The sequence below is a fragment of the Triticum urartu genome, chromosome 7A (genome assembly GCF_056163025.1).
Source record: "Triticum urartu cultivar PI428250 chromosome 7A, HENAU_Tu73, whole genome shotgun sequence".
In the NCBI taxonomy this organism is placed as follows: Eukaryota; Viridiplantae; Streptophyta; class Magnoliopsida; order Poales; family Poaceae; genus Triticum; species Triticum urartu.
Window position 1 is genome coordinate 738,608,884 of NC_141879.1, and position 26,389 is coordinate 738,635,272.

A 26,389-nucleotide genomic window follows, 5' to 3' on the forward strand; every position below is an offset into this window, starting at 1 on the left:
CCACGAGAAGTGTGTGTAATCATCAAGTATAACCAAATAGTATTGATAACCAGAGAAGCTTACAACAGGGCTTGTCCATAAATCACAATGAAAAAGCTCAAAGGGAGCATAAGTGCGGCTACTAGAAGATGGAAAGGGAATGTGCGGCTGACGGCCAAGTTGGCACGCAGTACATGGAATATGCGCAGTTTTATTACATGAAGGTAGAAACTCGTGGGCAGCTAAAGAAGACAGAGTCTGTGGGCTGGGGTGGCCGAGCCGGCGGTGCCACACGTCGGCAGTGGAGACGGTGGCAGACAGGGCAGTGCACCGCGTCTTGTTATTCCCGAAGAACGGATAGAGGTCGCCGGAGCTGGCGGAGATCATGAGTACTGTCGGTGTCAAAACCGGCGGATCTCGGGTAGGGGGTCCCGAACTGTGCGTCTAGGCTGGATGGTAACAGGAGACAAGGGACACGATGTTTTTATCCAGGTTTGGCCTTCTCGATGGAGGTAAAACCCTACTCCTGCTTGATTAATATTGATGATATGGGTAGTACAAGAGTAGATCTACCACGAGAGCAAGGAGGCTAAACCCTAGAAGCTAGCCTATGGTATGATTGTTGTATGATGGAGTTGTTCTACGGACTAAAACCCTCCGGTTTATATAGACACCGGATAGGGTTAGGGTTACACAGAGTCGGTTACAATGGTAGGAGATCTTGAATATCCGCATCACCAAGTTTGCCTTCCACGCCAAGGAAAGTCCCATCCGGACACGGGACGAAGTCTTCAATCTTGTATCTTCATAGTCCTGGAGTCCGGCTGAAGGTATAGTCCGGCTACCCGAACACCCCCTAATCCAGGACTCCCTCAGTAGCCCCTGAACCAGGCTTCAATGACGACGAGTCCGGCGCGCAGATTTTCTTCAGCATTGCAAGGCAGGTTCCTCCTCCAAGTTCTTCAAGAAGATTTTAAACACCAAGAGTAGTGTCTGGCTCTGCAAAATAAGTTTCCACATATTGCCATAGAGAGAATAATATTACACTACTAGGAAAAAGCCTACTAATGGCGCACTGGTTTTGCCTACTAATGGCGCACTGGTTTTGCCTACTAATGGCGCATTACCAATGCGCCATTAGTAGCACGCCACTAGTATATCTTACTAATGGCGCACCAAAGGTGCACCATTAGTATCTGGTATACTAATGGCGCACCCACTAGTGCGCCATTAGTATGTAACAGCATGCGCCATTAGTGTGCCTCCCGGGGGGCCATACGTAAGCATGGCTTTGTCATACTAATGGCGCATTCTCCTCAGATGCGCCATTAGTATCCTTTGGCATACTAATGGCGCATCTGGTGGTGATGCGCCATTAGTACGAATATTTGTTTTTTTTCCTTTTCTGATTTTTGCGCAGGTTACAAAATTTATTAGACAGAATATAAAATATATTATTAGACAGAATATAGTCTCCGAATACAATTCATCATATTAGTCTCCGAATTCAAAAGACCGAACAAAGATAAAACATTACAAGTCTCAAGACCGCGAGTATCGAGTTTGTCTTCACATTACAAGTCGATATCGATCATCTAAACTACCATCACATAGAAGAGAGCTGTGGTCATCATGATGAGCATCATCGCGATCAAACTGGTCTTCATCCGGTTCCTCCAACGCTCCCTCCTCTCTCCCACTAGATAGCGTGCGTATCTAGATTCGGCCTCCGCCCTAGTGGTGTACCCTTTGTAACTGTTACCGCTGAAATGGTGAACCTGTCTCCGACACTCCTCCCAGTCATCGTAGACTCCGGGAACCTTACCCTTGTACACGACATACGACGACATCTCTATGCACAAGCCAAACAACAGACAATACATAAGCAATATGTAAGTATGCAACAAAAGGATCGGAAGAGAAAAGCAAGACATTAATAGCACGATTCATAGTCCTACTAATAAATAGCATCGATTACATCTAAGTTGAACAACTGTCCAAACCAAAGAGACATACTAATTCATTAAAGTTTAATTACAACATGAGCCAATCAATGTTTCAGAACTACACATCACTGCTTTCGACTCGACTCATCGGACAGGAGCGTGGGTGAAGCCGCCGTCTGTCGTGATGGTCATGAAATCACGGTCGTTGTCACCCTGCATTTGTAGCGTTTCATCTATCTCACTGTTGATATCTGAGGAAGAACTGCCCCAAGGTATGAAGGACATCTTGATGGATGATGTCCGCAAACTCCGACTGGATGCGAAAGAAATCTTGTCTGAGGTCCGCGTCCTGGACTGCCGACAAGCTCGCGGCCCAATCTTTGAGATTATCTGGTAGCAGAAGGTGATGATGGTCCCCTACGATCGCCCGCATGTGATGGAGGGCGTAGTAGGCATCCTTCTGACCGCCAGGCGGCTGCTTGACGCAGCAGAACTTCGTATTGTGTGAGAACATGTGCTTGCCGTACTTACGAACTGGTCTGGTGAAGGTGCCTCCAGATTTGGCGTAGCCGGGGAGAACATCATCAAGAACTTTCTTGACATTTGTGTAGTCTATGTTGGAGTTACGGTTCGGGTCGAAATACGTGGCCATGGAATATTTCGGGCTTAAGAGGATGAGTGTGCAATGTGTGTCACTGCACAGAACACGGAATGTTAGAAAAAAAAAGAACGATCGAAATCTAAGAAATCATATGTTACGGGGCGGTTAAGGGATGACTTACTCGGGAAAGTAAGCCACAAGGAAGTTATCCTTATTTGCGTTTGCCAGAATGACGCCTTCGAGGTGTGAACTCGCAACTTGGCGGTCCCCAGCGCTGCTCAAGTGCTTGGCATGCATGTAGAAGGGGTCGACTATCACGATGTCCGGGGTCTTGTCTCTAATGATCCGCATCTGCATGCTTAGCGAAAACAGCCGAACGAAGGTGTAGTGCAGCGGATGAAGGTTAAACATAGCAAAGATGTCATCAAACTGCAGGACGATCGTACCCCCGATGTCGCCATCCACAAAGCCCTTGCTCTCTGGCACCTTGGCCACGAAAACCAGGTATGCCACATCCTTCTCTCTGAGATGCCGCTTCTCCAAAGAAAGAACACTGTCGTGCAGACTCCACATAGCACCGGTTGCAGCATTCAGCATATTTGGCGGTAGCATCGCCCTACCCGCCACATGCACCCTCCTCGAGATATCCTTAGGTGAAGGTGGCCCGTCCTGAGCACGGATCGAACTCGGTGCCGTCTGGCTCGCACCGGCGCCCTTGTTAGTCTTTCGTTTCCGTCCCTTCTTCTTGATCTCCTGTAATGGGACCAAGTTCTGCTCACAGACCGCCTTCTTCAGCGTGTTGGGGCTGATAATATTTCGCACCTCAGCTATCTGAGGCTCGGTGAAGGTGGGAGCTGGAGGCGTGTCCTGAGAACTGAACGCCAGACGACGCCTGTTGCAATTGGATTTCTCCGCCGTACCAGCTAGATCGCGGTCGTCTTGGTTGGGTTCTTGAGAAAGAGGCCCGCAGAACTCGTTAGCGTACCCATGTTCGGCAAAGTACTTATCAACTTTGGTAAATGTACCGTCGTCATTGTCGTCGCCGTCCGGATCCTGTGCCATAGGGCTGTCCGGATCCTGTGCCATAGGGATGTCCGGCAGGTCCGGTAGCGTTGCGGCGTTCTTGCCATGGCTTGGCGCCGGCACGACTGGCGGTCTTGTCTGTGGGGTGGTGTCCCCCGCCCCCAAATGAATCTGGCTCTTCGGCCAAAGCAGTGGCCAGTTTACGCAGGTGCCGAGGGTCATCTCATCTTCTTCGTCGGCCCCAGCGGGTCGAATCGGAGGTAACAGCTCGTCGCAGCCTGGCAGCACCCGAACCACTTCAACCCTATACATTGTGGGTGGCATCGGATTACCGTGGAACATGGGGTTGCCCGGTTGAACTCGGCGCCCACGAAGTGCAGAAGAGTGCAAGGAACGTCGGCGGTGCCCTACGAAAACATGTACAGGGCGTCAGGGATGCCCATTCAAAGGCAAGGAGATGAAGTCATCGGCCGAGAGGCTTAGTTACCGTGATCCCGTCGAGCTCGGCTAATGTCGAGGCACCGCCAACGGCGGGCGTGCAACTGACGGAGGGGGCGCTTGCTAGCGAGGTGCCGGCCGGCGTACACCTGGGTGCATTAAGCTCCAATGCCCGTGCCGGCGCCGGAGACACGAATACCGCCTCCGCCGGAGACACCAATGGCGCCGCCGCCGGAGACACCAATGGCGCCGCCTGCGCGCTGTGCGAGTTGCTGGCCGTGAAGCTGGGAACCGGGGGAGGCCCCTGTTGGCCGCCCGCAATCCACGTCGTCAGCCCATGAATCAACGTAGGCACCATGGCGTTGAGCGTCGTTCCAAGTTGTTGTTGCACTTGCTCTTGGACAAGCTCCGGAATCCGCGCCACTTGTGCCTTGAGTTCTTCAGCCTCGCGCGTCTGGCTTTCCGAGCTGGTCTTTTTCTCCTTCCGCACACCAGCGGTATAGTATGACCCCCATTTTGTGGACAAGCCTTTTCCGGCCACACGACCAGCTGACGTCGGCTTAGTGAGCTTATCCTTGTTTTTCATTACGTTCAACGCCCTATTTAAAGGGGTGTCGAAAGGGGAGCTCTGAGACGACCCCGCGCTACTGCTTTCATTGTCCTGCGAAAGGAACGTGAACCATTTAGAAATATTGGGGATTAATTAGAGTTCCACCATATGGAGCTAATTACGCGGGGGTGTATTCCTTACCAGAAGAAGCTCAAGCGCCCTAGTCTTCGAATCCGTGGTAAGCTCCTTTGTTATCGGGTCCTCCTTGTATCGGGCCCTGACATAGTTCCTGGTCTGCTTGTCACTGCTGTATTTCTCGAAGCGGGGCGGTAGGCCTTGCTCGGCACGCTCCGCGTCCTCCTTGTCCCATATAGGCTCCGCCACTCTGTAACCGCTGGGAACGAGTTTGTGTTCCCCTAAGTTCAACTCCCGCATTTCTTTCCCCCACTGACTTGATTCGGAGGATGCGGGGCTCTCGCACTTGATCTTGAACTCCTTGTAGTCATCTTCGCTCATCAAAGGATATTTCGCCTTGATCTTGTCATAACTATCACCTTTATCAATCATTCTCTTCACCGCGCTTCTCCAGGTAGACAGGGCCGTGCTCATCTTCGTGAGGGCGACACTATTCACTTTATTCCCTGAGAGGCGTGTGTTTTCAAATTCGGCGGGGAACTTGTATCGTTCTTGTAGCTTCGTGAAGAGGAGGTTGCGCAAATTCCCTCGGTCCTTATGCCTAAGGTTCTCGGTGTTGATCGAGACGGTGCTCCGGAGAATGCACCCGAGCTGAAGCGAGTACCCCTTGACTATATGTTTGGGCTCCGTTGGATTCCCGTCGGAGTCCACTTGAGTGAATTCCTCCTTGAGGGCGCGGAGCGCATTCGGGCGCCGGTCCATCCTTTGCTTCTTCGGTTGGCTGCCATCTATGTGTGCACCGCCATCATCAGTGGTGGCATCCTCGGCGGCACCATCAGTGGTGTCATCCCCGACACCACTAGGGGTTGTGTAACCAGGATCGGTGTCTTCCGCGGCGTCCTCATAGCGGTGAGGTTGTTCCTCCATCTCCTGGGATAGCTCCCAGAATGGCTTGCCGCCCGAACCACCGGCCTCATCGTTGTGGGCCATGTTTCGCTCTAAATAGGAAAAAAGTTTGGTCAAAAAGTTGGTTATTGTCAAGGAACAAGATCATGGTCTCATCATTTAGGGTTTGTCGACACCGAGGCACCCTAAAAGCCTAAGCTTTCATCATTTAGGGTTTGTCGACGCCGAGGCACCCTAAAAGCCTAAGCGTACATCATTTAGGTTCTCATCGACACCGAGGCATCCGGGGCAGCCAAGTTAAGTTTTCATCATTTAGGGTTTAGATGCCGAGGCACCCTAAATGCTAAGTTAAGTTTTCATCATTTAGGGTTTATCGATGCCGAGGCAACCTAGGTTGGGCCTAATCACTTGGCACTAGAATAAAGGGGCAGTTGATCCTACTTAATTAATTACTAAGATACCCCGGCCCATGCATTAGTAGCAAGTACCTCATATGTCCGATTTTTAGCAAAGTCATGCTAAAATTCACGGAAAATTTCAGCATGACCTTTGCTGAAAATAGGACATATGGAGTACCCGAATTTGCTGGAACGGAAGTTAATCGACATTCCGGCAAACTCAAGGGCCTCTCGAGGTACCTGCAAAATCATCACGACACGACGGTCGGAGACAAAAGCCAACAAACTAGCACCACAATGTGCCTCTACTTTCATATGGATGAAAAGGCCACAGACCATATGGTCCTCTGCTTTCATATGGACAAAAATCAGCTCAACTTATGTGAGCTTCCATTCCAGATCTAATAGGTCACCCAACAAAAAATCATCAATAGTTTTAGCTGAGAAAAATCATGGATTGTTGTTAACTGAAAATTATTGAAAGAAACTGTGCTGATCATCGATTACTGTTAATTAAAAACAGAGGCAGTAATCCAATACTCCAATAGTGCATCTACTGGAAACAAAATTCAGTAAACAGAATACACAAATCTCTACAGCAAGCTACTCCAAGCAGTACTACACCAACTAATGGCCATCTGTCCATCAACAGTTTGGAGTATTGGTTTACTACACCAAGTCAAATTTAAACAACTGGAGTAGTTCAAGATACTGAATCTTGGTTTTAACCAAACAGTATTTATACTCCCCTTTCATTTAAATACACAGCAAAAGATTCATTTAAATACACAGTACTGACAAAATTCATCTAATTCTACTGGAGTAAAAAGGTTTCATTTAACTTAAAAGATTCAGAGAAGAGCAAGCAGGAGCACACTACTGCACAACTTAACTGGATTTTTTACTCCAATAATACTGGTACACTTGCTACTCCAGTACTGTACTTCATGTGGAAAAGTAACAGTAGCTACTGATGCTACTCCAAAACGCATGGACTCCACTGCAAGCACATAATCTTTTGTTCAAGTAATAGTGTATGATGAATTTGATTATTCAGACTTAAGTTGCTTCAAGTGATGTCACTAGTTTCAGTTAACTAGAGTACTACAGCAAATGGAGTACCTAATCTGATCCAGTTAAAGTCTCCAGATGGAGTACCAAATGGAGTACTACAGCTACTGCACTTGCTACACCAAAACAGCTACTGATCAAGTACCAGAGTACTCCAGTTGATCAAGAAGCAGTAGAAAGACTGTAAGTGTTTAAATTCAGTTGATCAAGCAGACTCGTCAAAGTACTACTGCAAGTGTTTAAATTCAGTTGATCAAGCAGACTCGTCAAAGTTGTGGAACAGGAAGAAATACTGCAATTTGTGAATACAGATTGTCTTTGTTTGTGTACTCGCCGGGTGTTGCTTCTGTATTTGAACAGGAAGACATATTCGCTGCAAGAACTACTACAAAAGCTACTGATAGAGGACCAGATTGCAGAGTACTCGGTGCTGAGTGAGTGAGGGGCTCACCGTAGAAGGTCTTGGCGTATGTACAACTCTCCGCGGCAGGGACTCAGAGACTGAGTGCGCAGACCTCGCCGCAGCGATCGCCGAGGAGGCCCCAACCGAGCTCGGCGTCGCCCTCCTGCTCCAGATCACTCTTAATAGTTCTGCATTGCACAAAGGCAGCAATGAGCCAATGATATCACTCCAAATCAGTGCATTGCCAAAACAGTGCTAAAATGTGTAGTGTGCCAGATAGAGAATCTTTGCTATAATGTACAATGTGCCAAACTGAGAAACAATGCTAAAATTATACTAAATGTGTACAATGCCCATGTAGATTTGTAAAAATGTCATGTGTAGCATATGTTGAACTACTTTGTCCAACAAAATATTTATCTTTCTAACAAATTAAAGTGCACTGGGTCATGGCCAATTTTGGAGGCGACAAGGAGGAGGAAGGGTGGGGAGGGAGGAAGGAGGAAGGAGGAGAGGTACCTGGGCGGGCGCGGCCGGTCGCCGGAGGGGTCGGGGTCGGGGTTGGTGTCGGGGTCGGCAGCGGCGGCGGCGTCGAAGGGATGCCTCGGTTGGTCGTGGGGAGGCCGGCGGCCACGGCGAGGTCGCGGAGGCGTCGGCGATGGAGGAGTTGCGGTGGTGGGGGCCGTGGGGGCGCGGGGGCGCCGGCAGCGGTGGCGGCGGCTAGGAACCCTAGCTGTCGCGCTCTGGAGGGAGGTTGTCGCAGGCGGGGCCGCGGGGGGAGGGGGACGGCGAGCGCGCGGGCGCGGGCGGAGGGGGGACGGTGAGGGAGGTGGTCGGGTGCGGCGGGGGAAGCGAGCACGGCCGGGGAAGTGGTGGGCGGTGGTGGTCAGGCGGTGGTGGGTGAGACGAGGCAGGGGAGGGATTAGAGAGAAATGTGAGAGATTGGGGATTTTAGCTAGTGTGGGGGGAGGCTTAGCAATGGCGCACCACCCGGGGGTGCGCCATAAGTACGTCCATAGGAATGGCGCACCACCGAGGGGTGCGCCATAAGTAATTTAATCAGCCCGACTTGTCAGGTTATAAACAACCTAACCCTATCTACAACAGACCCCACCCACCAGCCTGACTGGTGAATACGCAGCACACAGACTAGGAGGTCCTGGGTTCGATTCCCAGGCTCCCTAATATTTTTTTTATGCATTTTAAATCCTGTTTGATATTTATTTGTGTTTAAATATGTTCAAACTTGTTTAAATCATAACAGTAATATATTTTTATAAAAACAGTAATAATTTTTTAAAAAATATGTTCAAATTTGTTACTTGAAAATATCATCGGCGGCGGCGGTGGAGCGGGGGAGGGTGCGGGGGGTGCCCGTTGGCGGCGGTGGAGCGGGGGAGGGTGCGGCGGGTGCTCGTTGGCGGCGGTGGAGCGGGGGAGGGTTGCGGTGGGTCGTCGGCGGCGGTGGAGCTAGCTAGCGGGAGAGGGTGCGGGTGGGATCGAGATCGAGATGGAGGGGGAATCGAGATCGAGATGGAGGGGGATCGAGATCAAGTGTCCTCATGAATTCAAAAAGTGCCCATGAAATTTAAAAATATTCATGATATCAAAAAGTGCCCATGAAATACAATCGAGAAATGAAGACTACGATTTAAATACAATCGATCTTAGCTAGCTATCTGTTCACAATCTTCTTGCCCTTCTTTTTCGCAAATGGAGTTGTTCTGTGGAACGGACGTCCTTTAGGTAGGGTGGTCCTGCTTCTTCTTGTGGTGTGTGCTGCTACTTCATCGTCGTCGTCATGTTCGATCTTCGGGTCGCCGTATTTGTCGAAGTCTTGCTCATTGGCTACTCCATCCATTCCGATGATCTTCCTTTTGCCTCTCCTCACGACAACACGACTGGGCTTTGACGGGTCGGTAATGAAGAAGCATTGGTCCACTTGGGAAGCCAGTACCCATGGCTCATTTTTCGCGGTGACGTTTGCGCCCGCGGTGTTGGATTTGGCTTCGGGTATAACCATGGTGGTGAAATACCGGTCTTCTTTTAGGACGCTCTTGGCCCATCTGACACGGAACATCGGGAACTTCTCTCCAGCGTAGCTCAGCTCCCAGATCTCCTCGATCCTTCCGTAGTATCTGTCCTTGTCGTTGCCGGTGTAGGATTCCATCGTTACCCCGGAGTTCTGATAACCATCGCTCTTCATGTCCTTGTCCTCGGTGTAGAATGTGTAGCCGTTGATATCGTACGCCTCATAGGTCATTAGGTTGTGCTCGGCGCCCTGTGACAAGGCGAATATGAGTTGTTCTTCCGCGGAAGAATCCTCATGTAAAGGGTACGACAGAAGCTTCTGCTTGAACCAACGCGTGAAACATGAGTTGTGCTCTTTGAGTATATCTCCGTCCGTCCTCTGTTGGCCTCGGTCATTGTACGTCTTCTCAATAAAGGTTTTGTGCTCTACCACCCAAGGATCGACCACGTCTATGTGTTGTAGCGCGACTAGGTTTGCTCTTTCAAAGTCGGCGAGTCGACCCTCGAAGTCGACATGCATTTCGCGGCGACCCTCACGGTGACCCCATCCAGCGAGCCTGCTGAGGTGCCTGTTGACGGGCAGACCAACGGGGTTCTCGATGCCTAGATAATTCGTGCAGTAGGAGATGCACTCTTCGGTCAGAAAGCCCCTGGCTATACTTCCCTCTGGACGTGACATGTTGCGAACGTATCCTTTGATGACACCATTCATCCTTTCGAACGACATCATGCTGTGCAGGAACGTCGGCCCGAGTTGGATGATATCCTCCACGATATGGACCAGCAGATGCACCATAACATCGAAGAATGCGAGCGGGAAGTACATCTCAAGCTCGCATAGTATCACCACGATCTCTTCCTGTAGCCTTCTGAGTTGCCTCACGCCAATCGACTTCCGAGAGATGACGTCGAAAAGGTTGCATAGGACAAATAGCGTTTCACGGACGTGCGCGTCCATGATCCCACGGATTGCAACTAGAAGTATCTGCGTCATCAACACGTGACAGTCGTGAGACTTCATCCCGCTGAACTTCTGCTTCGCTGGGTCTAGGTATCTGCTTATCTTCCCCGCGTAACTGTAAGGAAGTTTTACTCCTAGGAGGCAGGTGAAAAACTGCTCGATCTCCACCTGACTTAGAGTGAAGCACGCGGGAGGGTAGTCATTTCCGGTCTTCTTGGCCTTTTTGCCTTTGCGACGACTTTCTGTGTCCTGCTTCGCCTCATCATCATCATCATCATCATCATCATCATCATTAGCGTGAAGCTCCTGCCTGATGCCCATTGATTTCAAGTCTGCCCTTGCTTTTGGCCCATCTTTGGTCCTCTCTGGCATGTTGAGCAGGGTACCAAGCAGACTCTCGCACACGTTCTTCGTGATATGCATGACATCAAGGCTGTGAGGCACACGGTGGATCTTCCAGTACGGCAAGTCCCAGAAAACAGACCTTGTTTTCCATACCTTCAGCAGCGGCTCTGGCACCTTTCGCTTCTTTCCCGGCTCTGGTGCCTTTTGCTTCTTTCCCGACAGTGGGCAGTCTTTCCAATTTTTCAACAGCTTGTCTATTTCCTCGCCGCTCCTCGTACACGGGCGTTTTCGGGGTTCGGTTTCACCATCGAACAGATCCTTGCGTTTCCTCCACGGGTCATCGTCGCGAAGCCACCTTCGATGTCCCATGAACACGGTTTTCGAAGACCCGGGATCTCTATCTAGCTGGCGATACGTTGTGTCATCCATGCACCTTACGCATCCAGAAAATCCGTGGACTACCTGCCCCGCGAGATATCCGTAACCGAGATAGTCGTGCACCGTCGTGAGCAGTGCGGCCCTCATAGGGAAATATTCTTTCTCTGCGGCATCCCACGTATTGGCTGGCGTTTTCCACAGCGTGTCTAGCTCCTCCTTCAGCAACCCCAGATACAGATTGATGTCGTTCCCTGGTTGTTTCGGCACGGACATCTTATCTCTGTCTCGTTCTTTTGAAGCATCTCGGCCTTCGCGGAGCTCACAAACCTATTCATGATGCCTTGAGTCATCGTGCGGACCATGGTCGCCTGCGGGGTAGAGCAAAACAATATTTTAGAACCAAGAAAATTTTTGGCATGGCCTTCCCTAAAAATAGGACCAAAAAGAATGCATAGTGCCAAAATTCTCGCCGAAACGGAAATGAATCAAAACATTCCGGCAAAATATTGGCTACTATCGCATTTCAAATACCGGTACCTTCAAACACAAACATATATGCAACACCACAAACACATGCAACACCACAAACATACATAGATCTAGCTAGGCCACAAAAAGTGCATGTGCACGTTGTTGGAGCGAGCTAGGGAGAAAAAAAGTAGATCTACATCATGAAGATAGCTTTCCATTACTTACCTATCAAAAAAAGGTAATTTCACCACTTAATTTTGAGGAATCTATGGTGGAAATGAGGTGAGGAGGAGGAGATGGCCGAAAGCTTGGAGAAGGAGGTGGATGGAATGAAGTGGGGAAAGTGAGTGGGTAGGTGTGGGCTGTCCAAGATATCTTGTTGGGGTCCCAGGTTACTAATGGCGCACCACAAGAAAATGCGCCATTAGTAACCCTGGTAACTAATGGCGCACCAGCAGGTGGTGCGCCATTAGTAGTTTTGCAAAAAAGTAAAAAAAAAATATATACTAATGGCGCATCTCCTCAGAGTGCGCCATTACTAGTTTAAACTAGTAATGGCGCACTTGAGAAGATGCGCCATTAGTAGTTTTGCAAAAAAAAGAATAAAACAAAATTTGTAGTAATGGCGCACTGTCTGCACGGCGCGCCATTAGTAGTTATAACTAGTAATGGCACATTATGGACCGGATGCGCCATTAGTGTGTATGGGAAAATGGAAAAAAAATTCATACTAGTGGCGCACCCTGTTTCTGGTGCGCCATTAGTGTCTTCCACACTAATGGCGTATCACCAACAGGTGCGCCATTAGTATATACTAGTGGCGCACTGCTTCCTTGGTGTGCCATTAGTATCAATCCTATATATAGCCCTTTTCCTAGTAGTGTTAACACAAATCAAATCTGCTGACGTACTCCGCAGTGTCTCATCACACTACGGCCAAGTCCTTTACTCGAATCGTTTTTACTTTTCCACCTCAGCACGTTTTGCGAGGCGGTTTCCTTGGCACGTCTTGTCAAAGCAGAGATCGTGTCCCCTTTTTACGGGATTCTCATCAATACAGACGTGGGTAACCCAACCGCGCCATTTATCACGGCGCTTGGGAGGCAAGCGAGTTTTACTAGGCTGGTGGGGACGCACAACCGCATCCGCCCATATAAGGGGATACGGATCCACCTTTTTACCTACGCCTTCTTCCTCCTTTGCCTATCCATCTCCTGCGCACTCGAGCTCCAGCGCCCAAGCCCGCACTTCCCACCTCAACCTCCCCCAGCAATGTCCGGAGCGGGAGGCAGGTGGATGGTCTCCTCTGTCACGGAGGGCCATGTCAAAAAGCTAAGGAAGGCCGGATACTTGTCCAAGGACATCGCGCACCGGCTTCCCGAGGAGGGGCAACTTCTTCCCACTCCAAGGCCCCATGAGAGGGTAGTGTTCCTTCCCCACTTCCTCCGCGGACTGGGTTTTCCACTCCACCCATTTGTCCGTGGACTCATGTTATACTACGGGCTGAATTTCCACGATCTGGCCCCGAACTTCATCCTCAACATCTCGGCGTTTATCGTCGTGTGCGAGGCTTTCCTCCGCGTCCGCCCCCATTTCGGCCTCTGGCTCAAGACTTTCAACGTCAAGCCCAAGGTGGTAAGCGGCCGTCAGGCGGAGTGCGGAGGCGCCATGGCGGGCAAGATGGCCAACGTCCTATGGTTCGAGGGCTCCTTCGTGGAGACCCTAAAGGGGTGGCAAGCCTGGTGGTTTTACATCACCGAGCCACGCGATCCGAAATGGATCGCAGCCCCCGAGTTTCGATCCGGACCCCCCACGCAGCTTATGTCCTGGAAAGAGACGGGCCTGTCGTGGGGCAACGAAGAAGAGGTGACCGGACTGAAAACATGCATCCAGTCCCTGGTAAACGAGCCAATCAAGCTTGTCAATGTAGTCCAACAGGCTCTACGACACGACGTATGAAGACGTCTGGGAGGTGCTAATCAAAGGCGCGGAGGCTCCCGCATCCGCTTCCGAGGACCGCGGATACAGCTCGTAGCGTCACGCTAGCGAGGTAAGCTATTTTCACCCTTTACAGGATGTTAAGTTTTTTCATAGTTTGACTCTATGCGGGATCTAAACTCCCTTACCTTTGACAGGCTTGGCAGGCGATATCCGGACCGATTAACTGTCCGGCTCCCTTGCCCGAAGACCCAGCCCCTGCTCTCTTAGTGAAGCTGCTGGTTCCGGCGCCCTATGTGGTGCCGGAGAAGAAGGCCAAGAAGAAGAAGGCCACGGGGACTCGAAAGAGTGCCCGTAATATGGTGGTGTCGGACTCGTCATCCGATGAGTCCGAGACGCTCTCCTCCCATGAGAACGAGGAGGAGGAAGAAGAAACCTCTCCCCCTCCAGCGGGGGAGGAAAGAAAAGGAAGGCCGCCCCAGCGCGGGAGGCCGAAGGGTCCAGGAAGAGGAAGACCCCTCCGCCGGACTACTCCCCCGACGCCGAAGAGGGCGAAGAGGAGTGGCCGGACAAGGCCAAGCGTCCGGCGAAATCATAAGTTCGGGTATCAGAGTAACTCATGACGTTCCTTTGTTGCACAGCTTTCCCTAATGTCGAACATAATTATGAATCCCGCCCCAGGCCGGACTCGACGAATTGTCGAGCGTCTCCCTCGATTCATCGGACGTGAACTCAGTTCCGCCTGCTGTCTCCCCCTGCACTGCGGATGACACTAAAGTGGCGTCGCGACAAGCTCCTGGGCAGGAGGAGGTGGTCTTGGAGGAGCCGCAAGGCGACCTCCCGGACTACAGGAGTAAAGGGGACAAGACCCCCCGGGGCTCCAAGTCCGGCTTTGAGTCGGACACCGCGCCGGAATCTTCAACAGTTCCGGACCGCGGTAGGCGAACTCCTCCCAAGAGGAGCAAGCCTTCTGAGCCGGCGGCCTCCGTCCAACCGGAGGCGCCGGACAATCTGCTGGAGGTGCTTGACGGCGCCTCCATCGACGAGGAGCACCATACTATTATGAGTACGGTGATCTAGAAGGTTCAGTCCGTCAAGAGCGGACTGAATGAAGCTTGTGCTAGCCTTCTAACAGGCTTCGAGGTAAGTAAAAATATGTAAAAATATTACCGCATAGACAGTAGCCCTTGATGCTCTGTTTGGCGTTCGGAAAGAAAAGCCAAATAGAGGATTTATTAATATTCACAGGAGTCTAACGAAAGAGAGTCAATATGCGTAAGCAGGCTTCGCTGCGAACCACCGTCGCACTGACTGCGGAGGTGGGTGCCCTGAAGCAGGGCCTCGAGCGGACCGAGCAAGAGCTCGGCCTTGCCAAGCGGCAGCTCGAGGAGAAAGAAGGTAAGAAATACCTTACAGAAAAAGTGCCTATAAAAAGACGTGATTGCAAAAAATAACAGGATTGTGCTGCTTATTGTAGGGGCCACGACTGAGGTGGCAGCCCTCAAGCAGGTGCTGTCCGAGGCCGAAAAGAAAGCAGCCGTGGAGCGCACCGAGCGAGAGAAACTTGGGGCCCAGATCGGCGAGGTGCAGCAGGAGCTTCACACTCTCATGAAAAAACATGAGAGTTTGGAGCTTGAGTCAAAGACGCAAGCATCCGAGCTCGCGGCGGCCCTTGAGACTGCCAAGTCTGCCAAGGCCGAAGCCCAAAAGTCCCTCCAAGAGTTGGAGGAGATGAAAAAGATAGCGGCGGGTAAGGCATTCTTTATGCAAAGCAGAAATATAAAAGTAAACTACTTGTTACTTACCCGAATCCGGAGCTCTCCAGGGGCATTCGCAGATCTTCCCCGCAGCGTATCCGACGCTGCCGCATTCTACCAAGCCGAAGAGGACAGCTCGACGGAGAAGGTGTTCTGGTCTCAGTATGTTGAGGCCGGACACCCCGTGCCCTTGAGCGACCAGCTGAAACAGCTGGTCGAGCTCCACAAGGCGGCCGAACAGGCCATGAAGGGCTTCATAGTTCGACTGTGGCCCGGAGAGGCCCTGCCGGGGAGCTACTTTGGGCTGGTGCGGCGGCTGGTGGAGGCCTGTCCAAGGATTGAGGTCATCAAGTGCTCCGTCTGCATCGAAGGTGCCCGTAGGGCCCTCACCCGTGCAAAGGTGCACTCGGGTAAGCTGGACGGTGAGAAGCTTGTGAGGGACGGGCCACCGTCGGGGAAGGAGCATCGCAAGCCCGAGAACTATTATAAGGATGTTCTTGCGGGTGCCCGCCTTGTGGCGGATGAATGTACCAAGGATGTAATTTTTGAATGAACTCGCTCGTGTTTATCCTGTGCGTTGAAAACTTGTTCATAGGCGCTAAGCAATGCTTGTTGAATTTAAAATATTATTTTCTGTGCGGCCGTTTATCAAAAAATTGAGAGATGGCCAGTCGTCGGCTTCTGCCCCCATGCCACTAGTGCTGGGGTGTTCGGGATAAACCTGAGCGCTCTTTTTCCCATAGTTGGGTCCTTCGAGGGAGGCACTCAGCACAACGAACCAGGCAATCGGACTATAATGCTTGAACACTCTCACTTAGCCATATAACTTTATAATTTTAAATTTCGACGAAGCCCCTAGTTCGGAAGACCGAGTTCGGGGCGCTATCCACGCCTTGGTCGGACAAATCCGGCTCCTCGCTCGAAGCGGCATAAGTCTTTAGGGACTCGAAAAACCTCTCGAACAGCGACCGGTCTCTCGCCTCATCATGACAGTCAGTTTTAGCTTTCTCCACTGAGGTGCTTAACCCAGCTCAACCGGGGCACAATCGCAGCGGTTCTCCTAGTGCTACCTTAGCCGATATAGCGGAACGTAAGGCACCAAAACATAGGAGCCGGGCAAACCCAACTATTGACCCAAATCATGATTCGGAGCCGATGCATATAGTGCTATAAGTTCGGGGTGCCGCACTTGTGAAAGTGTACGGACTTCTCACACCATATTGAGGGGTACTGAAGCCCCTGGCGTATTTGCCGTACCACAGTGTACGGGTGCAACATGTCATTAATGAACATATATAAAAGAGAGTAATGCAGAAAATAGACAAAAGCTATGCATTGTTTATATAAAGGCTGCTAACAGAGCAGGACGACACAAGTGGTATGATAAGCAAAAGATATTGGACTATTTAACATGTCCTAGCCAGGGGCAGGCCGCGGAATTGTATTCAAAACAGGTATACTGCTCGTAACAGAGACCACCTGGGAGTTCCATAATGCGGCATGGCTTGTTTGCCTCCCTGGATCTTGCATCGTTTGTACGGCAGTTGAATTGCCGAACAGGTTGTCCGAAGTATGGAGTCCTGAAAGTAAGAAAAAAATTAAAAAAGAATTCGGCAGCCCCTAGTACGTTTTAAGCCGTGTTTTGGGCTTGCCGTTATTATGCCCCTTCCCCTGTGCCCATGGTATTTCAAGAGCGTAGTTATGTACGCGAGGCACTGATTTCGCTATGTTGCGAGGGCTGGGGTTGGGGCCGCATTGCTATGCCTGTTTAGAACGTGCCAGGCGGTCTTGTTGTAGGTTACTCCGGGCGCGCTTGGCAGTGTCTGGCTTTTTAACGGCCGGACTGGAGAATTGCCTAAGAAGGCTGCTTTGTACTTCTGCTGCGAGAGCCGCCGTGTGCACCTTCGTACGGAGGGAGCGTTCGGTGTTTCCGTTGACCGTAATTACTCCTCGAGGGCCTGGTATCTTGAGCTTGAGATATGCGTAGTGCGGCACCGCATTGAACTATGCAAATGCGGTGCGCCCGAGCAGGGCGTGATAGCCACTGCGAAACGGGACTATATCGAAGATTAACTCTTCGCTTCGGAAATTGTCTGGGGATCCGAAGACCACTTCAAGTGTTACTCAGCCTGTGCAGTTGGCCTCTACACCTGGTATAACGCCTTTAAAGGTCGTTTTTGTGGGCTTAATCCTCGAGGGATCTATGCCCATTTTCCACACTGTATCCTGGTAAAGCAGGTTCAGGCTACTTCCGCCGTCCATGAGGACTCTTGTGAGATGAAATCCGTCGATAATTGGGTCGAGAACCAATGCGGCGAAGCTGCCGTGACGGATGCTAGTGGGGTGGTCCCTTCGATCGAAAGTGATCGGGCAGGAGGACCATGGGTTGAACTTTGGGGCGACTAGCTCCATCGCGAGTACGTCCTGTAGCGCACGCTTCCGCTCCCTCTTGGGAATGTGGGTTGCGTATATCATGTTCACCGTCCGCACTTGTGGGGGAAAACCCTTCTGTCCATTATTGTTCGGCGGCCTGGGCTCCTCCTCATCATCGCTATGCAGCCCCTTGTCTTTATTTTCGGCTCTTAACTTGCCTGCCTGCTTGAACACCCAACAATCCCTGTTGGGGTGATTGGCTGGCTTTTCGGGGGTGCCATGTATCTGGCACAAGCGGTTGAGTATTCGGTCCAAACTGGTCGGGCCCTGAGTATTCTTTTTGAATGGATTTTTCCGCTGACCGGATTTATAGCCTCTGAATCCGGCATTAACTGTCGTGTCTTCATTGCTATCGCTGCTAATGCGACGCTTTTGCTTGTTCCGACGTGTCCTGCCACTTTTGTCCTTGGTATCCGAATTACCGGGGTTCTTTGCTAAGTTGTTACTGCGAGCTAGCCAACTGTCTTCTCCCGCGCAAAAGCGGGTCATGAGTGTCGTGAGGGCTGCCATGGTTTTTGGCTTTTCCTATCCCAGGTGCCGGGCGAGCCACTCGTCGCGGATGTTATGCTTGAACGCTGCTAGGGCCTCTGCGTCCGGACAGTCGACTATCTGGTTTTTCTTTGTTAGGAACCATGTCCAGAATTGCCTGGCCGATTCCTCTGGCTGCTGAATTATGTGGCTTAGGTCATCGGCATCCGGTGGTCGCACGTAAGTGCCCTGGAAGTTATCGAGGAATGCGGCTTCCAGGTCCTCCCAAGAACCTATTGAGTCTGGTGGCAAGCTGTTAAGCCAATGCCGGGCCGGTCCCTTAAGCTTGAGCGGGAGGTATTTGATGGCGTGTAGATCATCGCCGCGGGCCATGTGGATATGAAGGAGATAATCCTCAATCCATACCGCAGGATCTGTTGTGCCATCGTATGATTCGATGTTTACGGGTTTGAAACCCTCTGGGATTTTATGATCCATTACTTCATCTGTGAAGCATAGTGGGTGTGCGGCGCCTCTATACTGGGCTATATCACGATGCAGCTCGGAAGAGCTGTGTTTGTTGTGTTCGGCCCGGCAGGATTTGTTGTATCCGGAATGAAGATCACAGTCACGTGTCGTGGGGCGCCTGCGCGATTCGTAGATCGATCTTGTTTGTCTTGCCTTGTCCTCCAGTATGTCTCGCAGGTCTGGCGCATTTTCCCGTGCCTTAGTTGAACGGCGCCGGGGCATGGCTTGGGTGGAGGGCCGAGAGGCCTCTCTGTCGCGGCCGCGAGGTGGCCGGTCGGCCATGTCATGCGCTGGTGATGTAGGTGCTTCCTCCTCTGATCGGGGTAGCGGCCTGCGCTTTGGGTAACTCTTGGAGGGGCGTTCGAGTTCATACTCTTCGGCCGCAAGGACTTCAGTCCATCTGTCAGCTAGCAAGTCTTGATCAGCTCTAAGCTGTTGCTAGAAGCCTGCGTTTGAAACGCTCTTGTTCGGCGGGGTCTGATGGTACGACGAATTCGTCGTCGTCGAGGCTTGCCTGGTCCTCGGAGGGAGGCATATAGTTATCATCCTCAACCTCTCGGTCTGCCGCTCTCTCATGAGGGCTGGCTTCTCCATCTTCATGTGCCGAATCTTGCTGGGGGTGTTCTTCGGTGCTATCCGGGGTAGTATTATCTCCCGTGCCGGAATCACTGTTCTTGCTTTGGCGGGATTTAGAGCGGCACCGCTGACGCTGGCGCTTTGGCTGTTTCTTGGAGGTGTCATCACCCGCTGTTCCATCGCCATCTCCATCTTTTGGAGTATCCACCATGTATATGTCATATGACGAGGTGGCCTTCCAGCGCCCTGCAGGTGCTGGTTCCTGTTCGTCTCCCGCATCGTCGTCCATACCGTCGATGTCTTCGGAGTCGAAGTCAAGCATGTCGGTTAAATCGTCGACAATGGCTACAAAGTGGGTGGTGGGTGGGCTTTGAATTTCTTCATCGTCTGTATTCGATCCTCGCTGACCGCAGTCCGACCAGGGCTCTCCTGATAAAGAGAGAGACTTTAGAGAATTCAGGATGTCGCCAAAGGGCGAGTGCTGAAAGATGTCTGCGGTGGTGAACTCCATTATTGGCGCCCAATCAGATTCGATCGGCAGGGGCGCGGGGGGTTCGGAGTCCGGAGAGGAGTCCGGCTCCTCAAAGTCACGGGCTGTGCGGAGCGCGGGGCTGTCGTTCGGCTCGATCGCCTTTCAGATCGTAGCCCCCGAGGTGATGTCCAACCGCTCATCCTCGATTGGCGCAGTGGGCTCCGAATTAAGGGTCGGAACCGGTGCGTGTGCGGCCTCCAGGGCACTGTTCGGCTGCAGAGCTAGATCATGCCAATCGAGACAGTGCGGCGCGCTTGGCCGTGGCTTGAATCCGTCGAAGATCAAGTCCTCGCGGATGTCAGCTGTGTAGTTTAAGCTTCCAAACCTGACCTGATGGCCAGCGGCGTAGCTTTCGATCTGCTCCAGGTGGCCAAGCGAATTGGCCCGCAGTGCGAAGCCGCCGAAGACGAAGATCTGTCCGGGGCGAAAAATCTCGCCCTGGCTTCATCGTTATAGATGATCGAAGGAGCCATCGAGCCCAAAAGTGACGACACAGAGGAACTCTCAATGAAAGCACCAATGTCGGTGTCAAAACCGACGGATCTCGGGTAGGGGGTCCCAAACTGTGCGTCAAGGCCGGATGGTAACAGGAGACAAGGGACACGATGTTTTTACCCAGGTTCGGGCCCTCTCGATGGAGGTAAAACACTACTCCTGCTTGATTAATATTGATGATATGGGTAGTACAAGAGTAGATCTACCACGAGATCAAGGAGGCTAAACCCTAGAAGCTAGCCTATGGTATGATTGTTGTATGATGGAGTTGTTGTACGGACTAAAACCCTCCGGTTTATATAGACACCGGATAGGGTTAGGGTTACACAGAGTCGGTTACAATGGTAGGAGATCTTGAATATCCGCATCGCCAAGCTTGCCTTCCACGCCAAGGAAAGTCTCATCCGGACACGGGACGAAGTCGTCAATCTTGTATCTTCATAGTCCTGGAGTCCGGCTGAAGGTATAGTCCGGCTACCCGAACACCCCCTAATCCAGGACTCCCTCAAGTACCCTCCTGGTGCGAAGATCCTTCACAAGAAAGCCAAAGGGGTAAAATTCAATAGAACATGAGTTGTATTTGGTGAACCGGCGTACAAAGATGAGACTCGTGACTACATTAGGAGAAAATAAAACACCGCGAAGGTGAAAGTTGTGGGGATGGAGGGTGGTGGAACCGGTTGCATGGATGGGAATATGGGTGCCATTGCCAACAACAATGCTAGAGAAATGATGCTTTAAAGAAGAATTCGAGAAGGTGAGGTTACCAGGGTTGCCGGTGACGTGGGAGGCGGCGCCGCTGTCGAGGTACCATTCGGAAGGAGCGGCGCTGCTGTTGGGGAAGCCGGAGGCGCTGTAGGCGGCTTGGAGCATGGCGAGGTGGTCCCACGACGGCTGCTGGGGAGGGGGCGCGGGGTAGCCGGAGAACTGCATCTGGTACTCTTGGGCGTGGGAGCCAGGCCGAGGACCGAGCACACCGGCAGAGTTCGGAGGGACCCAACCGGGCCGCGGGTTGGGCAGGGCCATGCCATAGGGCGCGAAGAAGCCCATGTACGGGTTGTACGACATGGGAGGAGCGGCGCCCCGGCCGCCCTGATCGCCGCGTCCACGCCCGTGGTCGCCGCGGTCAGCGCGGTCACCATCCTGGCGGTTGCCAAATCCTTGGCCCTGCGGGAAACCGTTGCCGTGATCGGAGCTGCGGTCGAAGCGGTCGCCCTGGCGAGTGCTGGAGGAGGCGCCAGGGGTGGAGGAGGTGCTAGAGGGGCCGTCATTCCCAGTGACGGCGAGGATGGGAACTGGCTCGTAGGCCACGCATTGGGCGAGGTTTTCCTCTGCGAGCTTCAAGCGCGAGAAGACCGTCTCGAACGGCGGCAGGGGCACGGTGTCACCCAAGACAACGCGAATGGTGTTGAGCCGTTTGTCAATGCCGTGGAGAAACTGTGTGGTGAGATCCACCTCGGTGACGGCGTGGTCGATGTTGGCCAAACCAGCGGTGAGAAGCTTCATGCGGCGGGCATATTCGGCAATGGAGAGGTCGCCTTGTTTGAGATTGCGGTATTGCTGATTCAGCATCATGTTGTGAGCCGCACGGTTTGCCAGGAAGTAGTCGCGGATGCGGTTCCGGAGGTCGAAGGTGGTGGTGGCCCCGACGACGTGGTCGATGAGGTTGTCGGCGAGGGTGGAGTAGATCCAGAGCACAAGGTGGGCGTCGATCTCGCGCTGAAGAGCAGTGGCATTCAGAGGGAGGGGGTGTTTGATGAACTGGGTGACGCCATAGCGGATGAGAACGAGGAGGAAGAAAGACTTCCACTTGTGGTAGTTGTGGTCGTCGGGCTTGAGTAGAAATTTGATGTGGTTCTGAATGCTGTCGCGAAAGATAGGATGTGGAGATGGCGTGGCAGTGAAGGAGAGCGGCGGCGGCGGAGAAGAGAACAGGGGGCGAACTGGGTACCGGTGGATGGGGAAGAGCCGCTGTGGGAGGAAGAAGACGTCCCAAAGACGATGGGGGGCGAGGTGCTCATGGCGGCGGTGGTGCCGCCCTGGTGGCCGAGGAGGAGAGAACGCCCGGCGAGGTGGCGGAGCTGGTGGCCGGGGAGGTGGAGGAGGAGGTGGAGTTCTCGGCCATGGGGTCTGATACCAAGCAGAAGGATGAAATGCTTTTTGTGTATTGATTCCATCCACAACGGTACAAGATATACAAGTGGAGCCATAACAAGAGGCCCGATAGAAGTGGCACGCAGGGCCGGGCGTGGCTCGGATCCTAAATACAAGGACTACACGGGCCGCGACGCGGGCTTCACGAGCTCGTCTCGGGCTCGGCTGGGCCTGTCTGGGCCTTCGGCGCGGGGGCGAAAGATGGTTTCGCGGGGGAGATGGAGCTGGCACAACGCCGGTCGTGGCCATGGGCCACTTCTCCACCTTCCCTTTCCCCCGGTCGATTTGGTCGCGGTTGCCCGGTTTGCCCCTGTTGCTACGTCCGGTCGGTTCCTGCCTCGGGCGGTGGAGGTTGTCCCCTCCGGCGTGGCTGCTGTTGCTGCCGCCCCTCGTTCCCGGTTGCCTTCTCTGCTCCCACCGGTCTCGCTTCGTTTGCCACGGTGAGACGGCGATGGGGACTGCACGGCCGTGGTGGCGCATGTTGGTGGGCGGCGTGTTTGGTGGCGCATGATGGATCGTCGGGAGGCGTGGGTGGTTGGTGGTCCGGAGAAATCCGTGTCGGCTTGTCCGGCACCGACGTGGTGACGTCTGTGGGCGCCGCCGTGCCTTCCTGAAGGACTTCGGGTTTGCCCCTTCCCCCGCAATCCTCTACATACCGGGGGAAACCCATGGACTTGTCCGGGCAGCAGCGTCGTCGGCGTCGCGGTCCTTCTTGAAGGTGTTGCTTGGTATGCGGCGGTCCGGAGTGCTCGGAGTGTGGTGGAACTCTCCGGTGGGCGCAGCGGTTGTGGGTCTTCATCATTTTCGTTGATCCGTCGTTGTTCGCATTTGTTTCTTTTTTGTTTTCTCTTTCATTTCTTTTGGGCGTGACTGTGCTGCTTGCGCCCCAGCACCTATCGTTGGCTGTATCGAAGTTGGTTGCTTTGTAATACAAAGCGGGGGGAAACCCTTTTTCGTAAATACAAGGACTACATGTACAGAACAGATACATACATACATCACAAGTTAACAGACAGAACATGTAACCAAAGAAGTAACCAGAGAAACTAAGCACTAAGCCACTTGGCAGGCCTTCGGGGGATCGTATGAGATAAGCTCCAGCACAGTTCCATAGATAGATCACAGAACCAAACATAGGTGTACGTGTGAAGCTTTAGGATCTTCGCACTTTAGGAGGAGGAAGAAAACATCGTCCAGTGGCAAGCAACACTTTCCCTGGGGCCCAGCCATGCCTTCCTCCAGAAACCACTCTCCCACCTGAGTCATGATGAACAAAATGTAGCATTCCTGTCAGATAGAATGTAAACAATTCTTCGTTTTGTACTTACTAATTATTAGGTTCTGTCATGTCAGGTTGATGGCTGATTTTAAAACACAGAAGCACCGCACGTGACCATCAACTAGAGTAGAAATCGATTTCATCTTACCTGCGGATTTGGTGGAATTAGCTCTACAGCACAATCGCTCACAGTGATCACTGCTGCAGGATCCTCTTCTTCTACTAATTCTTCGGGTAAACCTTTGGAACAACGAAAAAATAATTAGCATTCATTTGCACTGTTGGGCCAGAGAGAATAGAATTAAGCTAGCTTATTATGTCACAGTCTACAGAAGCCGGCTGCGGGAGAGAAAAAGACTTACGAATCCGATGCCATTTAAGGGTGGGCCGGTTAGGATGGGCGTCCAATGCGAGCTCCAAAATGTCAGCCGCTTTCTGCACTGCTGGCAAGCAGTGTTCCTCAGACCAAAGACGAACCGTGACCTTCTGTAGAGAAGGGAGGTGCCGCACGTCGACGTCCAAGTCACCACCAGTGATGTGCGATGCTCGGGCACAGAAGTAAAGGTGTTCAAGCCTGGGCATAGATCCTCGTGGAAACATAGATGGCCCCGTCTGAAAATGAAAGAATATGCACTCTCTCAGGCAAGGGAATGCATCATCGGCAATGATGAATCTTTCCACAGGAGTGTACTGGGCTCTGGTGGTGCTCAGGTTGAGAAAACAAAGAGCGGGCAATTTCCCAAGGATTTCAAGGTCGACCTCCGGCCTCACCCTGTCCACTTCTATATACAAGTAGGAGAGGACGGGAAGCAATGATGAATCCATCCATCTAGGCAATCTCGAGGTATAACTATCAAACCAAAGGGCGTGGAGGTGTGGAGGTGGCACCCAGCCGTCCCAGCTGGCATCGAACCTTGCATCCCCATGATGATCAATCTCTAGAGTACGCAATTTCTGCAAATTGGCCAAGGACATCAACAAAGAATTACACACACTCTCGTCATCTCCCATCCACAAAACGCGAAGCACCCTCAGCTCCACCAGCTTCCCTAGCTCTTTCTCAATCGCATTAGTACCACCCACCGTCACAACACTCAGCTCTTCTAAGGACACCAAGTTTTCTATCCCAACCGGAAATCTCCGGCACTCAGAAATATATAGGCACATCAAATTTCCTAGCCGAACAACACTCGGTGGCACCTCCAAAGGTTTATCCGCCCTGAACCTGATGTCCAATGTTTGCAAAAATTGAAGTTTTCCTATTTCAATGGGGAGAGCGTCAACCAGTGCACCTAGTAGCCCTAGGTACCTCAGGTGTAATAAATTCTCAACACACCTAAGATCAATTTGGTGGCTACTTTTCCGAAGATCACAACCTGATAAGTCCAACACACGCAGCAGTTGGAGACTTGAAAGAGACCGGATCAGATTATCATCAGTTCTAAACAGAGTAACAGACCTCAACTTTGACATACTTGTGGCATCAACCCCATGAGTGGTGAGCTCTGACATGCTATTTTGAAAAGATAACCTGCGAACCATGCTATCTGAATTATTTTTGTTTTGCTCAGAGCCATCCCATATAGTAACGAAGTTTTCTTTGCTGGATAGAGAACATATTAGATCAAGTACCATATCATGTACTCGACAACCTTCCAACATAAATGCATCATCAGAATATATTGGCTGAATCAAGTTTCTGTTTATCAGCTCACTGTAATATGTTTCTCCAACCTCAAATAGGCTAATTTCTTGTTGTCCACCTTGGATAAAGCCTTCAGCTATCCACCTCCATATCAGCCAGGTTTTACCTATCTGGTGATCTTCTGGGAATATACTGAGATATAAGAAACAAGTCTTGAGATGGGAAGGTAGGTCATAATAACTAAAGGAGACTCGCGCCTATGCAAGCGTGGACATGGGGTTGACTCCAGCGATCTGGATTAACCAACGTCTACATCTAGTGAAGAGTATCCCTAAAACAAAACGTCTACTAGTAGTTCAGAGTAGATTTACAAGAAATTGATGCAATAGCGTGTTAATAAGGAAAAGTTCTGAAGCATAGAAAAATAATCACATACTACTATATCACTTAAAAAGAGTGAGTTGAACAAGTTCTTTTTTATTAAGTGTTTACTCAGTACTTCTGGTTGGGTTTATAAGCCAGGTAGGGGAATTTAGGTCCTAAATTTAACTAGTAGCAAAATAAGTGGTGATGTGCCAATATAGCGGGATATCTGCATTCAAGTGTCTTCTTTCGTTAAAGTGGAGTTTTTGTTCTGTCCAAGAGACAAAGAGAGGCTAATTTTATTGCACACACCTTGGCTGGGAGTGTTGTGTTGACACTTGTCTTTGGTTTCATGATCCCCCTACCCCTATTCTTCCTTTGTTAATTGACAATGTAAGTGTGTTTTAACTAATAAAGCTAACCATGATAGCATTCTCTAGAAAATAAGTGTTTACGTGCCACAGAAAAAATAATTTTTTAAACACATTGTCAACTGAAGTTTCTAAAATATCCTAGGTTGTCAAAAGAAAGTATTCATATGTCTCTTACTTATTTTATTTTTCATTTTATACCTTTCCCTTTTTT

The 26,389-nt window shown here is 51.4% G+C and overlaps 1 protein-coding gene across 1 annotated transcript; it reads right to left on the bottom strand.

Moving 5' to 3' along the window:
- Positions 1-7,541: 7,541 nt before the first annotated feature.
- Positions 7,542-26,158, bottom strand: LOC147962522 (uncharacterized). Its single transcript, XM_087534215.1, has 6 exons — positions 26,117-26,158; positions 24,159-25,698; positions 23,945-24,036; positions 21,081-22,493; positions 7,752-7,762; positions 7,542-7,638 (listed from the first exon to the last, which is right to left on the bottom strand). Exons 1-6 carry the CDS (start codon positions 26,156-26,158, stop codon positions 7,542-7,544), a joined length of 3,195 nt encoding a protein of 1,064 aa, XP_087390341.1.
- Between the last annotated feature and the right edge of the window lie 231 nt (positions 26,159-26,389).